Genomic DNA, 16,850 nt, shown 5'->3' with positions numbered 1-16,850 from the left:
ACCAGAATCTAATACCTCGGTATCGATACTAAATCGATACCACAGGTGACCAATAACCAGCCTCAAAAGTTTTTTGAATTGACACAATTGTATTAAAAAAACACTAAGAGTCACTAATGAACTGAATTGTAACGACTCGTCCAAAGTAGGGCCGTGCGACATGGGGAAAATATTTAATTGTCATTTTTTTTGACAGATATTAATACATTAAATTTGATTGCGATTTGTTTTGCGATTATAAATTTGAAAAGTCAAGCTTCCGCTCAATATTGTCAATAATGTGCAGCACAGTATGAGTATCATTACCCTGATCAAAACAAAGCAGAAATTCTTACAGTTACCATTAAACCATTACAAAATTCCTTTTTGTTTTTGGCATTATTCCAACAGGAATTACTGTTGTTCTATTGGCTGCCATATTTCATCCCACCAATAGAATCCATCAAATAGACACCGTTATAGTTTACATTAAAACCAATACAATTCCCTTTATAACCCTGAAATCCATTCAATTTTCAATTGTGTTTTGGGAGGGGTTCTATATATATATATGTATGTATATATACATATACATATATATATATATATATATATAATTCTTTTTTTGTCTTCAGAAGACAAGATTATAATGGTTTAACTACTTTTACAGAATTAACTTAATTACTAAATTTACTGGAAAAATTTGTTTATTTTTTATAAATAAAGAACTTTCTTTAGTCAATTATTAAAGTATTACATATGTTACACTGTATTTGGGATTTTAAAAAACAAGTAGAAAATGTGGTGAATGTTTCATTTCATCCACGTGAAGTTAGCAAGGAGTTAGACTGAATTTACAAAATCGTTTTAAACGCGGAGCCAGGCGCGAGTTGACACAGGTTGCGCGCGTGCGTCAAGCCTTATCCATATTGCCAGATGCGCTCGTGGAGATTTGCGGTGCAGGGCCGCGCGCGAATATAACCGAGCGTTACAAGACAGGCTGTGTGAGTGCAGCAAGTGTGACGGCTCGTCCGTGACGCGGGATTCGCACCGCGTGGGGCTGAGAGGAGCGAGACGTAGGCTGTGTGTGCGGTCTTCTGTATTGGGAATAGCAAACAATGCAATAAGGGATGCTCTTGATATGAATGTTTTACAAATGTAGCTTAATTGTAAAGTGTTATTCTAACATTAATATTAGTGATATTCATATTACTATTACTCTCTCTCTCTCTCTCGGGTTGCCACAGCGGCAGTAATAGTAATATGCCATTTATTTTACTATCACTAATACTAAAATTGATATTACTAATCTCTTTATTCATTCAAATTCAATTGTATATTATTGTTGGAAAGTGCAAAAATTATGAGACCTAAAACCGTGTCATGCAAGCACATTTGAGCTTTCGTGTTTACCGTATCTTCCCAGCAAACAGGGGACGTCCCCCGGACGTTCCGAACGTCCGTTTAGGTCCGCAGTACGTCCGCTTTATAACGTTCGCGAACGGACGTTCGGAGGACGTCCGGATTTGGTCCGCTGTGTAACGTTCGCTGGCGGACTTTCTGAGGACGTCCGCATTTGGTCCTCTTTTTGACGTTCGCTGGCGGACGTTTTGAGGACGTCCTGTTTTGGTACGCTTTGTAACGTTCGCTGACGGACTTTCTGAGGACGTCCGTATTTGGTCCTCTTTTTGACGTTCGCTGGCGGACGTTCGGACGACATTCGTCCGAGCCAGTTTGCGAACGTCCCTGTTTCGTCCCTCATCTGCCATTTCCATTACACTTGAAAAATCCAGTCCTTTATCCTTTATCATCAGACCTGAGCAGTGTTGGGCAGTAACTAGTTACATGTAACTAAATTACCTAATTTAATTGCGAAATAAATGTAACTGTAATCTGTTACAGTTACTGAGAGAAAAACAGTGTAATTAAATTACAGTTACTTAGGAAAATGTTAATGATTACAAAGGGAGTTACATCTGAATATTTTCACACATATACATATTTAAAATATGAGACACCAATATTTCAAGAGTTGAAGACACATAATATGACACATGCTTAACTGATTCATTTCCTATTTTGGTTTATGTATATGATTTTTTTTTTTTTATAAGATTAACTGTTTCCCCCCCCCCCCCCCCCCCCCCCCCCCCCCCCCCCCACCCCCCCCCCCCCCCCCCCCCCCCCCCCCCAAGGCATTGTAAGATGCCAGTGTTTCCTGTCATAGCTATGCAAAGATTTGATTTCAAAAACAGTATCATAGCTATTAAACTATATCTTATGATTTAAATCTGTATTTAACCTCAAAAAGATTGCAAAGTAAAAAGAGCTGCTAAAGTCCTATTTTGAGGTAGTTGTACTTTACAATTAAGTTATTATAATCTTAATTCAAGTGAAGAAGGACTGTGAAAGTCTGACAGTAATCAGTGTTGAGCACCACTGTAATGTTAACCCTGCCTGCTTTAAATGTTTCAAAATAATTACAATTGGAAAACAATAGAAATTTAGAAAAGTAATCAAAAATAATCAAATGTAATCAGTTACATTACTTTAATAAAGTCACTGAAACGGTTACACATATTTTGTTTTAAATAGGGTAATTTGTAATCTGTAACCTATTACATTTCCAAAGTAACCTTCCCAACACTGAACCTGGCACCTTGTAACTCAGACAAAGAGAGTTGACAAAATTAAACTAAAATATAAACCCATATTGGATTTTAAAGGGTATCATTCCTTAAAACAAAATCCTTTTTTTTAACTGTGAAAAATTGTTTTGATTTGCAGATTTATATTATTATTATTATTATGTTTTAATAGTAGAATATATTTGAATACATTGTTAAAAGTTAATGTTAAATTAATCATTTTCATTTCTGGAAAAAGAAAAAAGGAGTAACTTCTCTAATTTAAAATGTCATCAAATCAGGGGTCTATTTTCAGCATTTAAACATCAAAATCATGATACCCTTCAATAATATAATTGAACATATAGGCTACAATTAGGTTTATGCATTCCCCATGAATGAAGAAAATAAAGTTGCATCCCAGGAGCTCTACAAGAATGTTATAGAGTGATGAATGCAGCCAAGGAAAACGAAGAAAAGAAAGTGGAAAATAACACAGGTAAGACAAATAAATTAATTATTTCCATTTACGTATTAAAAAGTTGGTAAGCCGAAAAGAAAAGTTATTTAGGAAATTTATTATTTTAGTTATTGCATTTAAGACTGCTACACTACATGCAGCTCAAAAAAAAAAAAAAAAAAAAAAAAAAAAAAAAAAAGTAATATAGCCACATTGAGAGATAGGATCCAAGCAAGTGTCGCTCAAATGAGCACATGAAGTCACTTTAGGGCATGCAGCATGTATCCATGGCAACGCTCAGCTGCGTAGTGACAGTTAAAGGGATAGTTCACCCAAAAATGAAAATTATGTCATTAATGACTCACCCTCATGTCGTTCCAAACCCGTGAGACCTCCGTTCATCCTCGGAACACAGTATAAGATATTTTAGATTTAGTCCGAGAGCTTTCTGTTCCTCCATTGAGAATGTACGTTATACTGTCCACGTCCAGAAAGGTAATAAAAACATCTTCAAAGTAGTTCATGTGGCATCAGAGGGTCCGTTAGAATTTTTTGAAGCATTGAAAATACATTTTGGTCCAAAAATATCAAAAACTACGACTTTATTCAGCCTTGTCTTCTCTCCTGGGTCTGTTATGAGCACGTTCACAGCACTGCAGTTTAGTGATATCCGGTTCGCGAACGAATCACTCGATGTAACCGGATCTTCTTGAACCAGTTCACCAAATCGAACTGAATCGTTTGAAATGGTTCGCGTCAACAATAAGCATTAATCCACAAATGACTTAAGCTGTTAACTTTTTTAACATGGCTGACACTCCCTCTGAGTTCAAATATCCCGGAGTAATTCATTTACTCAAACAGTACACTGACTGAACTGCTGTGAAGAGAGAATTGAAGATGAACACCGAGCCGAGCCAAATAACGAACGAAACATTGACTCGTTCTCGAAAATAAAGATGACAATTAAACCTTTGTAATTTATATAGTACAATTTTGAAATACATAGGCCTTCACTTTATTGGCTTAACAACCGCCAAGAAGACAAAACATCACATCATACTAATGATAAGAATTTTTCTTCTCCTCCAACAACATCTTCCTTACAACACTACTAAACAAAAAACCTGAAAAAAACGGTTCACCGGTTCTTTTACGCTCTACGTAATGACGCCATTGGCGATGATGTAATGGCGTCAAGTCTATCAAACATTCATATATACAAAGTCAGTAATCATAACTTTAGTCAGTTAAAAACCTCATAATCATGAAAAGTTTACAATTAAGTTTTGCAACAACGCACCCAAATACAGTAACAATAATGTGCACAATAATGTGCATACAAGGATTTAAGTCTTGAAGATATAAAGTAAATAATTTAGGTGTCATCAGCGCAGAAACCATGATCCACTTACTATACAGAATCCATTGCGATTTATTTGTTATTAAATAAACTTTTTTCGCCAGATTGCCCTTCATTCAAGCCTTCGGTTTACCCGCACTCATAACATTAGCACAGAATCAGTTCAGAATCAATTACCAAAAGAACCAGTTCGCTTCAGACGCGCTAGCTGTGTCCCAAACTTAAGTGCGTGGACTCCGAAGTGCGCATTTGAAGTGCGAATGCGTCACAGTGACGCGACGAAGGGTGTCCCAAACTTAAGTGTGTGGACTCCGAATTGCGGATGTGAAGTGCGATTGCGTCACAGCGTCACGACGTAAGCTGTCCCAAAGTCAGAATGCGCACTTCGAAGACCGCATTTGAAGTGCGAATGCGTCACCGCGGCGCGACTAAGGCTGGTGAATTTCGAAAGTGACTTCAAATGCGCCCTTCATTTCCCATGAAAATGAAGTGTACATCTTATGGACACTTTGCACCCTTCCATATCCCAGAATCACTTGCGCGTGTAAGTATTAGGCTTGTTTGAGATGAACAAAATCTGCGCAGAACCGATCACCAGTGATCACCGCGAGATGCATGCCGGTTAGAAAAGCGTCCGAGTTACGTCCACCTTGCTCTGATGTCATGCTGACGTGTGCCGAAAAACTCTCGCGACGGCGAGGTGGCTGTGTCGGATTGAGCAGATGAGCGCAGTTGCTCTCCACCGACTGCGCTATTCAAAAGCATGATGGGAAACGACCGAGTGACGACACAGCTTAAAGCTCATTGGTTCAGACAACTGTGATGCTGCGTTCTCTTCTAAAAAATTTTTTTTTATCTGATTTCATGTGATTATGTATTTAAATTATGCATGAATCTTCCCAAACACTATTACAGTGCGATATCTGTGTGAGATATGTGATTGTTGTCATATTTCTATCAAAATCTAAAATACATGTTTGTATTAAAGTAAAAACGGATGATAAATACGGCTTTCGTATGGAATTAAATAGCAAGCACCTTGAGTGTCTTGTTTATCATATTTATTTTCATATAAAAGCAACAGAACTGAAATAATATCATGTTTATTAGCAACACAGCACGTGAGTGAGAATAACGCGATATCTGCCTTTGATCTCGTAGGTATCTGTTCCACTTCGAGAGCTCAGACCTGTCCGTCTTGCCTGCGCTTATTTCACTCCTCCCCTCACTTCAGCCGCCTACTCTCGCCTACATTTCAGGCGATAAAAGCATCAAATCAAACAACACTATATTGTTTTTTCATTTACTCAAATACCTAGCGAAAGTGTTTAAAGCCAGGTTTTTTAAACATAAAGCCCACAAACAATAAGACAGCCACTATATAAGCCAATGGTCTTTCCCTTTGTTGTGTTTTTGAAGTGCTGTCATTCAAGATATGTCTACAAATGTTTTAACCAAACTTTAGCACTTCAGTATTTTGTATGCATGACCTGCTGTGTCATATTTTCTAATGTTAAGATTGCAAACCTGTCTTTTTTCATAAGTGTTTCCATTTTCTTTTGCTTTAATACTATTCTGGAGAAAGTGAGCATGTGTTTTTGGTTGTTAACAGGCATGGTTTATTTGGTGAAAGTGTCCTGAGACAGGTGAGGGAGCGAGTGGACAGGGAGGACATCAAACTCAGACAAATACATTCTTCCTTAGCCAAGAGAAAACAGTGGGAAAAAAAAAATAATTACATTACAGTTTTTCCAATATATTTTTTAAATGTCATATTGTCAATGAAACAACCTAATTTCTGTAGTTTATTTTTGTGATGCAAGTTAAAAATGAAATGCATAAATTGTATACATTATTCATTTTTTGTGTGTAATTTATTCGTAAATAAGCCTGAGTACTTTATGAACATTTTGTATTTTTGTTTTGCATATTCACATGTGTAAATAAAAGAAAAGTGCTTATGTACATTATTTTTTTTTTAATGTAGCTTATAATTTTTTTCACAAAACATTCTTTTATATGTTTATTTGTTTGTCCTGTAAATACTTTTTTACACATTAAAACAAATTGTTCTATACATAATAGAGAGTACTTTTTACAAACAATTTACAAAATAGCTTAGGTTTAACATCAGAAAAACAGCATCAGTTTGAGCCCGGCCCTGCCTCCATGTGTTCTGGGGTCTTCAGGAGGTCAATCTCTTGGTGAATGGCCGACTCGGAGGACAATGTGGTGACAGTGGAACGAGGCACATGTCAAACACTCTGGAGACCATCTGTATGATGTACAGCTGGCAGACAGGAGAGAAACACCAGGGTCTTGATTGTGGTACACCATCACTGTTGCCGTTCACTTTCAAGTAGATCCAGCAGCAAAGTCAGGGTCTCCCTGCTCAGAACAAAACCATTAAACACCTGTCCAGCGCTGCCACATTCACCTAAAAGAAAATAGACACATGCAAATAGTTGGAACATAGTAGGCTACATTTTATTTAAACAATTTAAAAGTTTTTTTCTTATTATTTTTATTACATGTTAAGAAATAAAAGATATATACAACTAGAACAAAACAACGTATAGTATATGTATATAGGATTGCAAGAAAAAAAGAATGTATAATTAAAATGAATAATGTATATTTAAGCAAAAAATAAAGAGAACAACTGCATCTAAAGATCAATGCTACAAAAACAACAGGTTCAATTTTAAATGACATAACTATTAGGCAAATTAAAAATTATTTTTATTTGTAAATTTTTCTCCGTGCGTGGGTGGGTCAAGCAAAGCAGCTGTGTCTCTGCGTTATTCCGATGGTAGCCCCTGTTGGCTTCTGACCTAAAACAACGAAAGGAACACATTCATGTCATAAAACATATCTAATATGTTTTCTTGCAATAAAACCACAGCAAAATTCTGCGTTAATACTGAAAAGCATCCACTCAAATCTTTTCTAACCTGTTAATTTAATTTGTAAAGGTAATCATCAAGTAAAATAAAATGACATTCGAAGACGTAAAGCGAAAGTCCCCAAAACGTCCTGAATGTCCTCTGACCGTCCTGTGAACGTCCCTGTGAACGTCCGGAGGACGTCCGCGCGAACGTCCGCTAGACGTCAAGGGGGCCCTACACGCTGACGTCCGGGGGACGTTCGCAGAGGCCGTTTAGGGGACCTTTATTTGTTAGCTAAGATATTTGCGTTTACAATCACTCAAACCTTAAAGTGGGAAAAATCTGTTAAAGTTGTGTAGCCTAGCCTATGTGTAAATGCAAACGTCATTCTCGTTGTCTAAACGTGAGCTCAGTAAGCTTAATTTCCATAACGACTTTATCACACGCGCTTATGCGTAAACCTCATGAAAGCCTTAGGAAAAATACATTTTACCGTGACATAAAGTAGGTAAGTTGTCTTATGACAGGCTGATTGTTTTTTTTTTATGATCTTCGATGTTCTTATGCTTATTGTCTGCAGCGTAAAGACACTGAAGTGTAGCTTTTGGCACTCGATTACGCGCGCATTTGCGCTTTTCATATGGCACAATAATGTCAAGTCAAGTTACCTTTATTTATATAGCGCTTTTAACAATACAGATTGTGTCAAAGCAACTGAACAACATTAATTAGGAAAATAGTGTGACATTGGCGTGAACAGTCACTCAAACCTTAAAGTGGGAAAAATCTGTTAAAGTTGTGTAGCCTAGCCTATGTGTAAATGCAAACGTCATTCTCGTTGTCTGCACGTGAGCTCAGTAAGCTTAATTTCCATAACGACTTTGTCACACGCGCTTATGCATAAGCCTCATGAAAGCCTTAGGAAAAATACCTTTTACCGTGACATAAAGTAGGTAAGTTGTCTTATGACAGGCTGATTGTTTTTTTTTTATGATCTTCGATGTTCTTATGCTTATTGTCTGCAGCGTAAAGACACTGAAGTGTAGCTTTTGGCACTCGATTACGCGCGCAATGTGCGCTTTTCATATGGCACAATAATGGATGACATTGACGTGTACAGTCACTCAAACCTTAAAGTGGGAAAAATCTGTTAAAGTTGTGTAGCCTAGCCTATGTGTATATGCAAAGGTCATTCGATGTATGCACGTGAGCTCAGTAAGCTTAATTTCCATAACGACTTTGCCACACGCGCTTATACATCTTAAGCATCATGACTTCCATGATATGGGGGAAATATACTAAGTCAATGAGGTCCAGAAACTGTTTGATTACCAGCATTCTTCAAAATATCATATTTTGTGTTGCACACAAGAAAGAAAATCATGGGCAATTCATGCAAAAGTTAATCAAAGGGCAAAACCCTGTTTAAGTTGTGCATTTAGGATATATATATATATATAAATATATATATATATATATATATATATATTAATCAAAGGGCAAAACCCTGTTTAAGTTGTGCATTTAGGTCTGCATTAAAGAAAAATCTATAATTTTGACCCATACAATGTATTGTTGGCTATTGCTACAAATATACCCATGCAACTTGGTTTTGTGGTCCAAGGTAACATATTGTTGTATCTATCTATCTGTCCTTCTGTCTGTTTGTTAGTCTGTCCATCCATCACATTCTGTCTGAGATTAATAAATGTGCTTTTTTTGTCTGACTGTTTATAACTTATAGAATTAAATTTCATAAGGCACTCACCTGATTAACTGTTTTTTCACGATCCGGGGCACGCTTTAGGGTGACAGCAATCATCTCTTCCACACTCTGGGATTTTTGGTTTGGGTATGCCTTGCTGCAGGCACCTTGATTTAATACAGAGATCACCATTATTAAAATTAAAACTAGAAATTAGAATGACAAAGTTCTATTCTAAGAACATCAAACATTAATCTTATTTCTGCTATGAATATACATAATATATGTATTGAGAAGAACTTACAACTTTTACATTTAAAAGGAGGAACAACATTTACAACCTACCAAATCTTATTTACAATTTATTAACAATCCAAATAATTTGACAGACAGATTAATTAACAGATTATTAGTCATTAGTGGCAAGTTTTGAAATTTACGTATGATGACATCATTGATGAGGAGCTGCTGAAATTTAAGTTTTCCCTTTCTCCCTTTGTAACTGTAATATCCCCATAAGGAATTATCTCCAATTTTTTTCAGCATCCTCCTAATTCCTTCTCCCATGTTGCCTCCACTCTGAAGACACAGATAACGAATCTACAAACAACAACAATCAGTAATTGAACACAAGAGCAAAATGTTTTAAATTATCATAGGTTAAAAATCAGTAATGTTGCTTGTGTTAAGGCACATACCATCTTCTTTCGAAATTCAGCATCTTTCAGCTTATCACATAACTCCTCTAATTCCTCTACAGTCTTGCATGGTTTCTCTAGCACCTCTGTGAGATCGGAGACAGAGGTGCTTGGCTGGTTCATTGATTGCTGCATTGTTTCAACCACTGATGTAATGTTGTTTTGGATTTGGTCCAGTTTCAACATGATTCTTCTTTCTAAATTCTCAAATAACTTGTAGATTTCTGTGCAGAATTTATTTTGAAACATAAATGACATTACAAACTACAGCAATAAATAATAATATAATAATAACACTGTCATAAGACAACATAATAATTTAATAATTATGATGAAATAAATTGTTACCATCCTGAAGAGATTGTGGATTAATCACATTTCCTAAACAAGTCACAAATACATTTTGTCAGATAATGAATACATTGTGTGTGTGTGTGTGTGTGTGTGTGTGTGTGTGTGTGTGTGTGTGTGTGTGTGTGTGTGTTTTAGTGCACCTTGATTCTGCCAGTTGGCAGAAACTGACTGATGTGGCTGCAGTTGTGGTGTTGAAAGACATGGAACTGTGATCACAATACAAGAAAAAAAAAACTTTAGATTAAAAAATTCATGACCTATTGTTAGTCCAACAGTCTCACTCTTGAGCTGTACAGTGTTCAGCTGTACAGTCATAAAAACAATATTAGTAGCATGTTGTTTAAATCATGACACAATACTGTTTAAACAATACTATTTTTTGTAATGTTAAAATGCCTCATTGAAACAGGGCTTTTCATTGGTTTTGAATTAATAATTGATTAATTATGATGAAATTAAACAGTTACCATCTCGAAGAGATTGTGGATCAATCACACTTCCTAAAACAAGTCAAAAAACGTTTTGTCAGATAATGAATAAATTATGTGTGTGTGTGTGTGTGTGTGTGTGTGTGTGTGTGTGTGTGTGTGTGTGTGTGTGTGTGTGTGTGTACCTTGATTCTGCCAGTTAGCAGAAACTGACTGATGTGGCTGAAGTTGTGGTGTTGAAAGACATGGAACTGTGATCATATTACAAGAAAAAAATCATTGGATTAAAAAATTCATGACCTATTGTTAGTCCAACAGTCACAATTTTGAGCTGTACAGTGTTCAGCTGTACAGCCATAAAAACAATATTATTAGCATGTTGTTTAAATCATGACACAATATCTTTAAAAACAAGAACATTTTTATGTAACAATAATTTTGCATGTTTTTAATGAAAATTTTTAATTTTGTAGTAATCAACATTATAACACAAATATGGTAGACTGACTTTAACCTTGCATATTCCCTTAATTCCATTGAGATTTTACTCACAGCAAGGTGCCCCAGGCAAAATCACATTAGATCCTTTTTTTTTTACTGGGTACTCCTCATCTAACTCTGAAAAAAAAAATAATTAAAAAAAAAAAAAAAAATATATATATATATATATATATATATATATATATATATATATATATATATATATATATATATATAGAAGTTTCTTCTGCTCATCATATACATATACAGTAAAGGTCAAAAATTTGAAAACATTACTATTTTTAATGTTTTTGAAAGAAGTTTCTTCTGCTCATCAAGCCTGCATTTATTTGATCAAAAATACAGAAAAAAAAACAGAAATATTGTGAAATATTATTACAACTTAAAATAATAGTTTTCTATTTGAATATACTTAAAAAAAAAAAAAATATATTCCTGTGATGCAAAGCTGAATTTTCAGCATCATTACTCCAGCCTTCAGTGTCACATGTAACATCCAGTCTATCACATGATCATTTAGAAATCATTCTAATATTCTGATTTATTATGAGTGTTGGAAACAGTTCTGCTGTCTAATATATTTGATGAATAAAAGGTTAAAAAGAACTGCATTTATTCAAAATAAAAATAAAAATTCTAATAATATATATTCTAATAATACATTTTCTTTACTATCACTTTTTATCAATTTAACACATCCTTGCTGAATAAAAGTATTGATTTTATTAAAAAAAAAAACAAAAAAAAAAAAAACAATTACTGACCCCAAATTACTGACCAGTAGTGTATATTGTTATTACAAAATATTTATATTTTAAAAACATAGCTTCTTTTTTTTTTTTTTTTTTACTTTTTATTCATCAAAGTATCCTAAAAAAGTATCACATGTTCTGAAAAAATATTAAGCAGCAGAACTGTTTCCAACTTTGATAATGAATCATCATATTAGAATGATTTCTAAAGGATCATGTGATAATGATCCTAAAAATTCAGCTTTGCATCACAGAAATAAATGATAATTTAAAGTATAATAAATGTAAAAACTATTATTTTAAGTTGTAATAATATATCACAATATTACATTTTATTTCTGTATTTTTGATCAAATAAATGCAGGCTTGATGAGCAGAAGAAACTTCTTTCAAAAACATTAAAAATAGTAATGTTTCCAAACTTTTGACCTGTACTGTATATACATATACATATACATATACATATACATATATATATATTGGTACAATTTCAGACTATAGCAAACAAATGAAAGTAAATCATAGTGACTTTACCTTCATCAGGCTCCCCAGCTGAAAATAAAACAAAACAAAATATTAGCAGGGACTTTTTGACATTTCTTAAAAGAGTAGTTCACCCAAAAATGAAAATTCTGTCATCATCCTCACCCTTGAGTTGTTCCAACCCTGTATAAACATATTTGTTCTGCTGAACACAAGGGAAGATATTTTGAAGAATGTCTGTAACCCTTTGTGTTCAGCAGAACAAATATATTTATATAGGGTTGGAACAACTCAAGGGTGAGGATGATGACAGAATTTTCATTTTTGTGTGAACTATCCCTTTAATGTTATGGCCTTCATGAATCATTTTTGCACACATAGAAAGACTATTTTATATTATCATCAACAGTTTTTGTTAACTTTCTACTTACACGTAGATGCAATTGCTGTTGATCTTGGCCGTTTGTTAATTTTCTTTGCTTTCAAACTGAAAATCTCATCTTCAGGGCCAAACACAACAGGGCAATAAACAGTATTTTATGTCAGTTAGAAAAATATGCTAGATGGTACTGTTCTGAATAATTTATTCCCTCTATTTAACCTTTCATTAAAAAAAGAATACAGTAACATAATAATGATTTCACCTTGGGATGATTCACTTTCTTCAAGAACTGTAAAAAAAAATTAGCATTTAAAGGAGATATAGATACACACAACAAAGACATATATATGCATTTTGGCTTTCCTTGATTATTCCAGATTCATTTGTTTTGCATGTATATTTACAGCGTTTTGTCTGTGGTGTCTTTCTAGGTATGGGCGCCCGAAGTTCTTCTTCTGCAAGAAACAAAAGTTACAACTGCAATTGTCTTTCGGTGTGAAAACTTTACCTTATTTACAGTGTCAGCACAGATTTTATACCTCTAAATCTTCTTGGTGGTATAATTTTTCGTGAACTATTTCCATCCGAGTCCTCAACATGGGAAGTTTCAACAGCTTTTTGGACCCGATACCTTGCTAGGTTGTAACTGTCTGTTCTCAAAAATAGTACAAATTTTGTTTAATAAATCTTATATAAATAATTTATATCTTAGGAATGGTTGCAAGTAGTTGATGAGATTAAAAAATAATCTTGGTATTATACTTTACCTGTGTCAGAAAATACTCTGACGGCATATTTTGTCCAGAGATGTTTGTCTGGAATGGCACATTTTATGACTTTGGTCCCAACATTTGAATTGGGCCAATAGCAGAACAGTACCTTTCAGACAGAGACAAGGATGCTTGCTTAATGTTTTCTACATAGTTGATTAATAAATCATAAATGATTAATGTATATCATTTATGTTTTATAAAAACATATATGAACTAAATCCTACCCCATCGATCTTTTCGAGCCATGAAGATGGTGCCACCTCAACCTCATTTTGCTCAATGAAATTGAGTACTACATAGCGAAGATAAACCTGCAAGTGAAGTTTAGATAAATCTGTAAGTTCAGCTTGCAATACACAAATGAAACAAACACAATTACCTATTAATAGACAATCATTGGTTACTTTCTCTAACCTTATACTTATTTATGTTTACCAATGTTGGTTCTCGTTGTACTGGAAACATAGGTTTTCAAAAAAGAATGGCACTGGAGAGCAAATCACCAGAAGACAGAAGGAAGCTGTAGGAGGCAGAAACTCATGGGACAAATCTTCACAAAGCAGAAGCTGTAGAAGGCAGAGACTCAGGGGCAAAGCTTCAGGACCCAGAATCTCAGGGGTAAAGCCGAAGCAGTTACACTCACAGAGGACAAAGCTTCAGGAGGCGAAGACTCAGGGGTGAAGCTGAAGGATGTAGAGCCTCAAGGAGCAAAGGGATACTTCAAGTATGTAATTTCACCCAAATTGTCATTCTCTTGTCATTTTATTATTTTATTTTTATTTTTGGTGATTTAATTTTTTGTCACATCCTAGAAGGTATGAAGAATGGACACCACAATTTTGATCCCGTAGTTTTCCTCCACGGTGAATGCCCTCCTCTGAAGGGACTTTCTTTCTAAGCAAAGCATTTGAGAATGCCTGATGTTAGCCATGTATGTTCCATAGAGGCGTGAATCACACGGTGTTGTCAGATATGGCTGTAGATTTGTGTACACCCTGCATAACACTGTGTTGTCCACTTGTTCTGACACCACCTCGCAAAATTGTTCAGGGCCTAACACAAAGGCATTGTTTGGGCACTTGAATGACATCAAGTTTTCCTTGATTTCTGTCTTGGACTTAGATGTTTCCTCAAGACGATTTGCAACTTGTGCCAAAACATTTTTTCCAGATCGGACCATTTTTTTCATTTGATGAAGATAGCTCTCAAACTTGAAAGCACTGCAGCTGTCAAGGCTGCCAAAGTTTTGGGCATCTTCTGCAAGGTGCAGCAAGGAATGGACATTGTATACCAAAAATGTCACTCCATACAGCTCCCGTCCTCTCTCTACAAAATACTTAAGCAGCTGGTTTGCATAAGCTCCTTGTGACTTTGTGAGATCAGGATTCACCAAAATGCAAAGAGCCGTGCTGAAGCTCAAGAAGTGTGCATAGAGATGGTCTTGGAGAATTCCCTTTAGAACAATCTTCCCAGTGTAGATAGCAAACTGTCTGAACTCTGTTGCTTTCCAGCGATCTATTTCCTGCAAGCCCCTTGGCTTCCTGGCAAAGCAATCTGGAATGGACTTCTTTAGTGACACCAGCCTCTCGCTTACACTGGTCACATCTCCTGATGACATCCGGAAATCTGTTCTCCCTCTTGTCCACAAGAGCAGCAGCTTTTTCATTACCCCGAGACAGCTCTGGTGCATATAATCTATGGGGAATGATTTGATAATGTCAATCGGGAGGACAGAGAAGGGTGAGATCTCCTCTTCTTGATGGTGTTCAGGTTGCCAGCATTCCCTGAATGATTGATCTGTTCTCATGGTAAGGTTATTTGTTTCAGGATATGTCATCCGACCTTCCCAAGATCCCCTCTGGTCGCATTTATCGCACCCATAGTATCCAGAAAACTGCTTTATACACTTTACCATAGCTTTAGCTGGAGCATCGCAGGTAACACATCGTAGTTGGATGTTTAAGCGTCTCCCTCCCCAGGTAAGACCATCCTGGATTAGTTCTGCCAATTGCTGAACAGCGTCAGAGGCAAAGTTTGGTGTTTTGGGTTTGGAAGCAGCAGTGGATATGCACAGGGGGAAAATACATTCTGGAGACAAGTTTATGGAACACAGAACTGGCCAGAGGGATACATTTGAGCTTTTGAACATTGGCAGCCCATCGATGTTCAGGGAGAGATCAAGTGACTGCAGATGGTCTGTCACAGCTGCAGGATACCTGCTCAGATGTTTTGAGAGCTGATCTGCCACATTAAACTGTATACTTTCGACACCATATTTGGTAGTATGTTCATAATGGTTTGTGTGTCCAAAGAGCGTCCTTGCAGTATGGGGAAGGTCTTCATGCCCATGTCTTTTAAGGATGTTTAATAGAGCATCCACAGCATTATGTTTAACTTGAAACATACATGCCCATTCGGAAAGTTCTTCCCTGAGCGTGGGTGTAATATCTTGTTCGCTCTCAGAACTTGACAGGGCTGGATCTGAAAGCATGTCAAGATTTTCTTCCTCAATGTGCTGGTTGAGATTAAGGCTGTCACTTTCAGCAATGCTAGCCATCTCAACTGAACTGATAGTTTCTTTGTTGTCTGCCTTCTTTTGAGCCCTTGACACTCTAGCCCAGATTTTGTTGTACTGCCTCCTACGCTCTTTGGATGTCATCAAGCTACTGTACTGGTGTCTCTGCCAATAATTCAATAAATTAAATTTTTCAGTACACTTACAGATTTTATCTGTTTTCTCAATCTACCAGTATCAACCATATAATTTTATTTGATACTGAACTTACCTTTGTTGAGGACATATTTGCCAGAAGCATAAGGGCTGAGAAAACAGAAATAAACATAAGTTAACACACACACACACACACACACACACAAGTTTGGAAGCATTACTATTTTTAGTGCCTTTGAAAGAAGTGTCTTATGCTCATCCAGCCTGCATTTATTTGTTCAGAAATACAGAAAAACAAAACTATTGTGAATATTATTACAATTTAAAATAATGTTTTTTATTTTAATATGCTTTAAAATATAATGTTGATTAAAAAATTATGTGCTTTTGAACTTTTTTCATCAAGGAATCCTGAAAAAATTATCACTGTATCCCCCAAAAAAATCTAAATAAAATAATAATAATAATAATAATAATAATAATAATTATATATATATATATATATATAAATATATATATATATATATATATATATATATATAGATATATATATATATATATATATATATATATATATAAAATTAGCACAACTTTTTCAAGCATTGATAATAAGCATGAAATCAGCATTATATGATTTCTGAAGGATCATGTGACACTGAAGACTGGAGTAATGGGAGTAGAAAATTTTGCTTTGCATCACAGAAATAAATGACATTTTAAAGGATATAAAAATAGTAAAAAGTAAATTAATTTGTAATAATATTTCACAATATTATTGTTTTTTTT

General features: G+C 35.3%; 1 protein-coding gene across 1 annotated transcript; it reads right to left on the bottom strand.

The window, feature by feature from the left end:
• Window positions 1-7,154: 7,154 nt before the first annotated feature.
• LOC109069062 lies at window positions 7,155-16,194 on the bottom strand. The gene is made up of 20 exons (XM_042721355.1): window positions 16,180-16,194; window positions 15,800-16,073; window positions 14,037-14,092; window positions 13,897-13,959; window positions 13,618-13,800; window positions 13,388-13,499; window positions 13,160-13,270; window positions 13,025-13,075; window positions 12,883-12,909; window positions 12,670-12,738; window positions 12,290-12,307; window positions 11,055-11,120; window positions 10,688-10,753; window positions 10,542-10,574; window positions 10,215-10,280; window positions 10,069-10,101; window positions 9,721-9,944; window positions 9,463-9,622; window positions 9,086-9,189; window positions 7,155-7,263 (listed from the first exon to the last, which is right to left on the bottom strand). Exons 1-20 carry the CDS (start codon window positions 16,192-16,194, stop codon window positions 7,231-7,233), a joined length of 1,764 nt encoding a protein of 587 aa, XP_042577289.1. The 3' UTR covers window positions 7,155-7,230.
• Window positions 16,195-16,850: the final 656 nt, after the last annotated feature.

Source organism: Cyprinus carpio, chromosome B3, assembly GCF_018340385.1.
Source record: "Cyprinus carpio isolate SPL01 chromosome B3, ASM1834038v1, whole genome shotgun sequence".
NCBI lineage: Eukaryota > Metazoa > Chordata > Actinopteri > Cypriniformes > Cyprinidae > Cyprinus > Cyprinus carpio.
The sequence above is the reverse complement of the archived record's forward strand: the minus strand, read 5'-3'. Positions and strand labels throughout refer to the sequence as shown.

Excerpts from the sequence above, each read along its gene's own strand:
- LOC109069062 (XM_042721355.1), bottom strand. Across the intron at positions 12,910-13,024 it reads GACACCACAGACAAAACGCT|TTCTTGAAGAAAGTGAATCA; the intron begins GTAAATATACAT and ends TTTTTTTTACAG. Across the intron at positions 7,264-9,085 it reads GTGAAAAAACAGTTAATCAG|GTCAGAAGCCAACAGGGGCT; the intron begins GTGAGTGCCTTA and ends TCGTTGTTTTAG.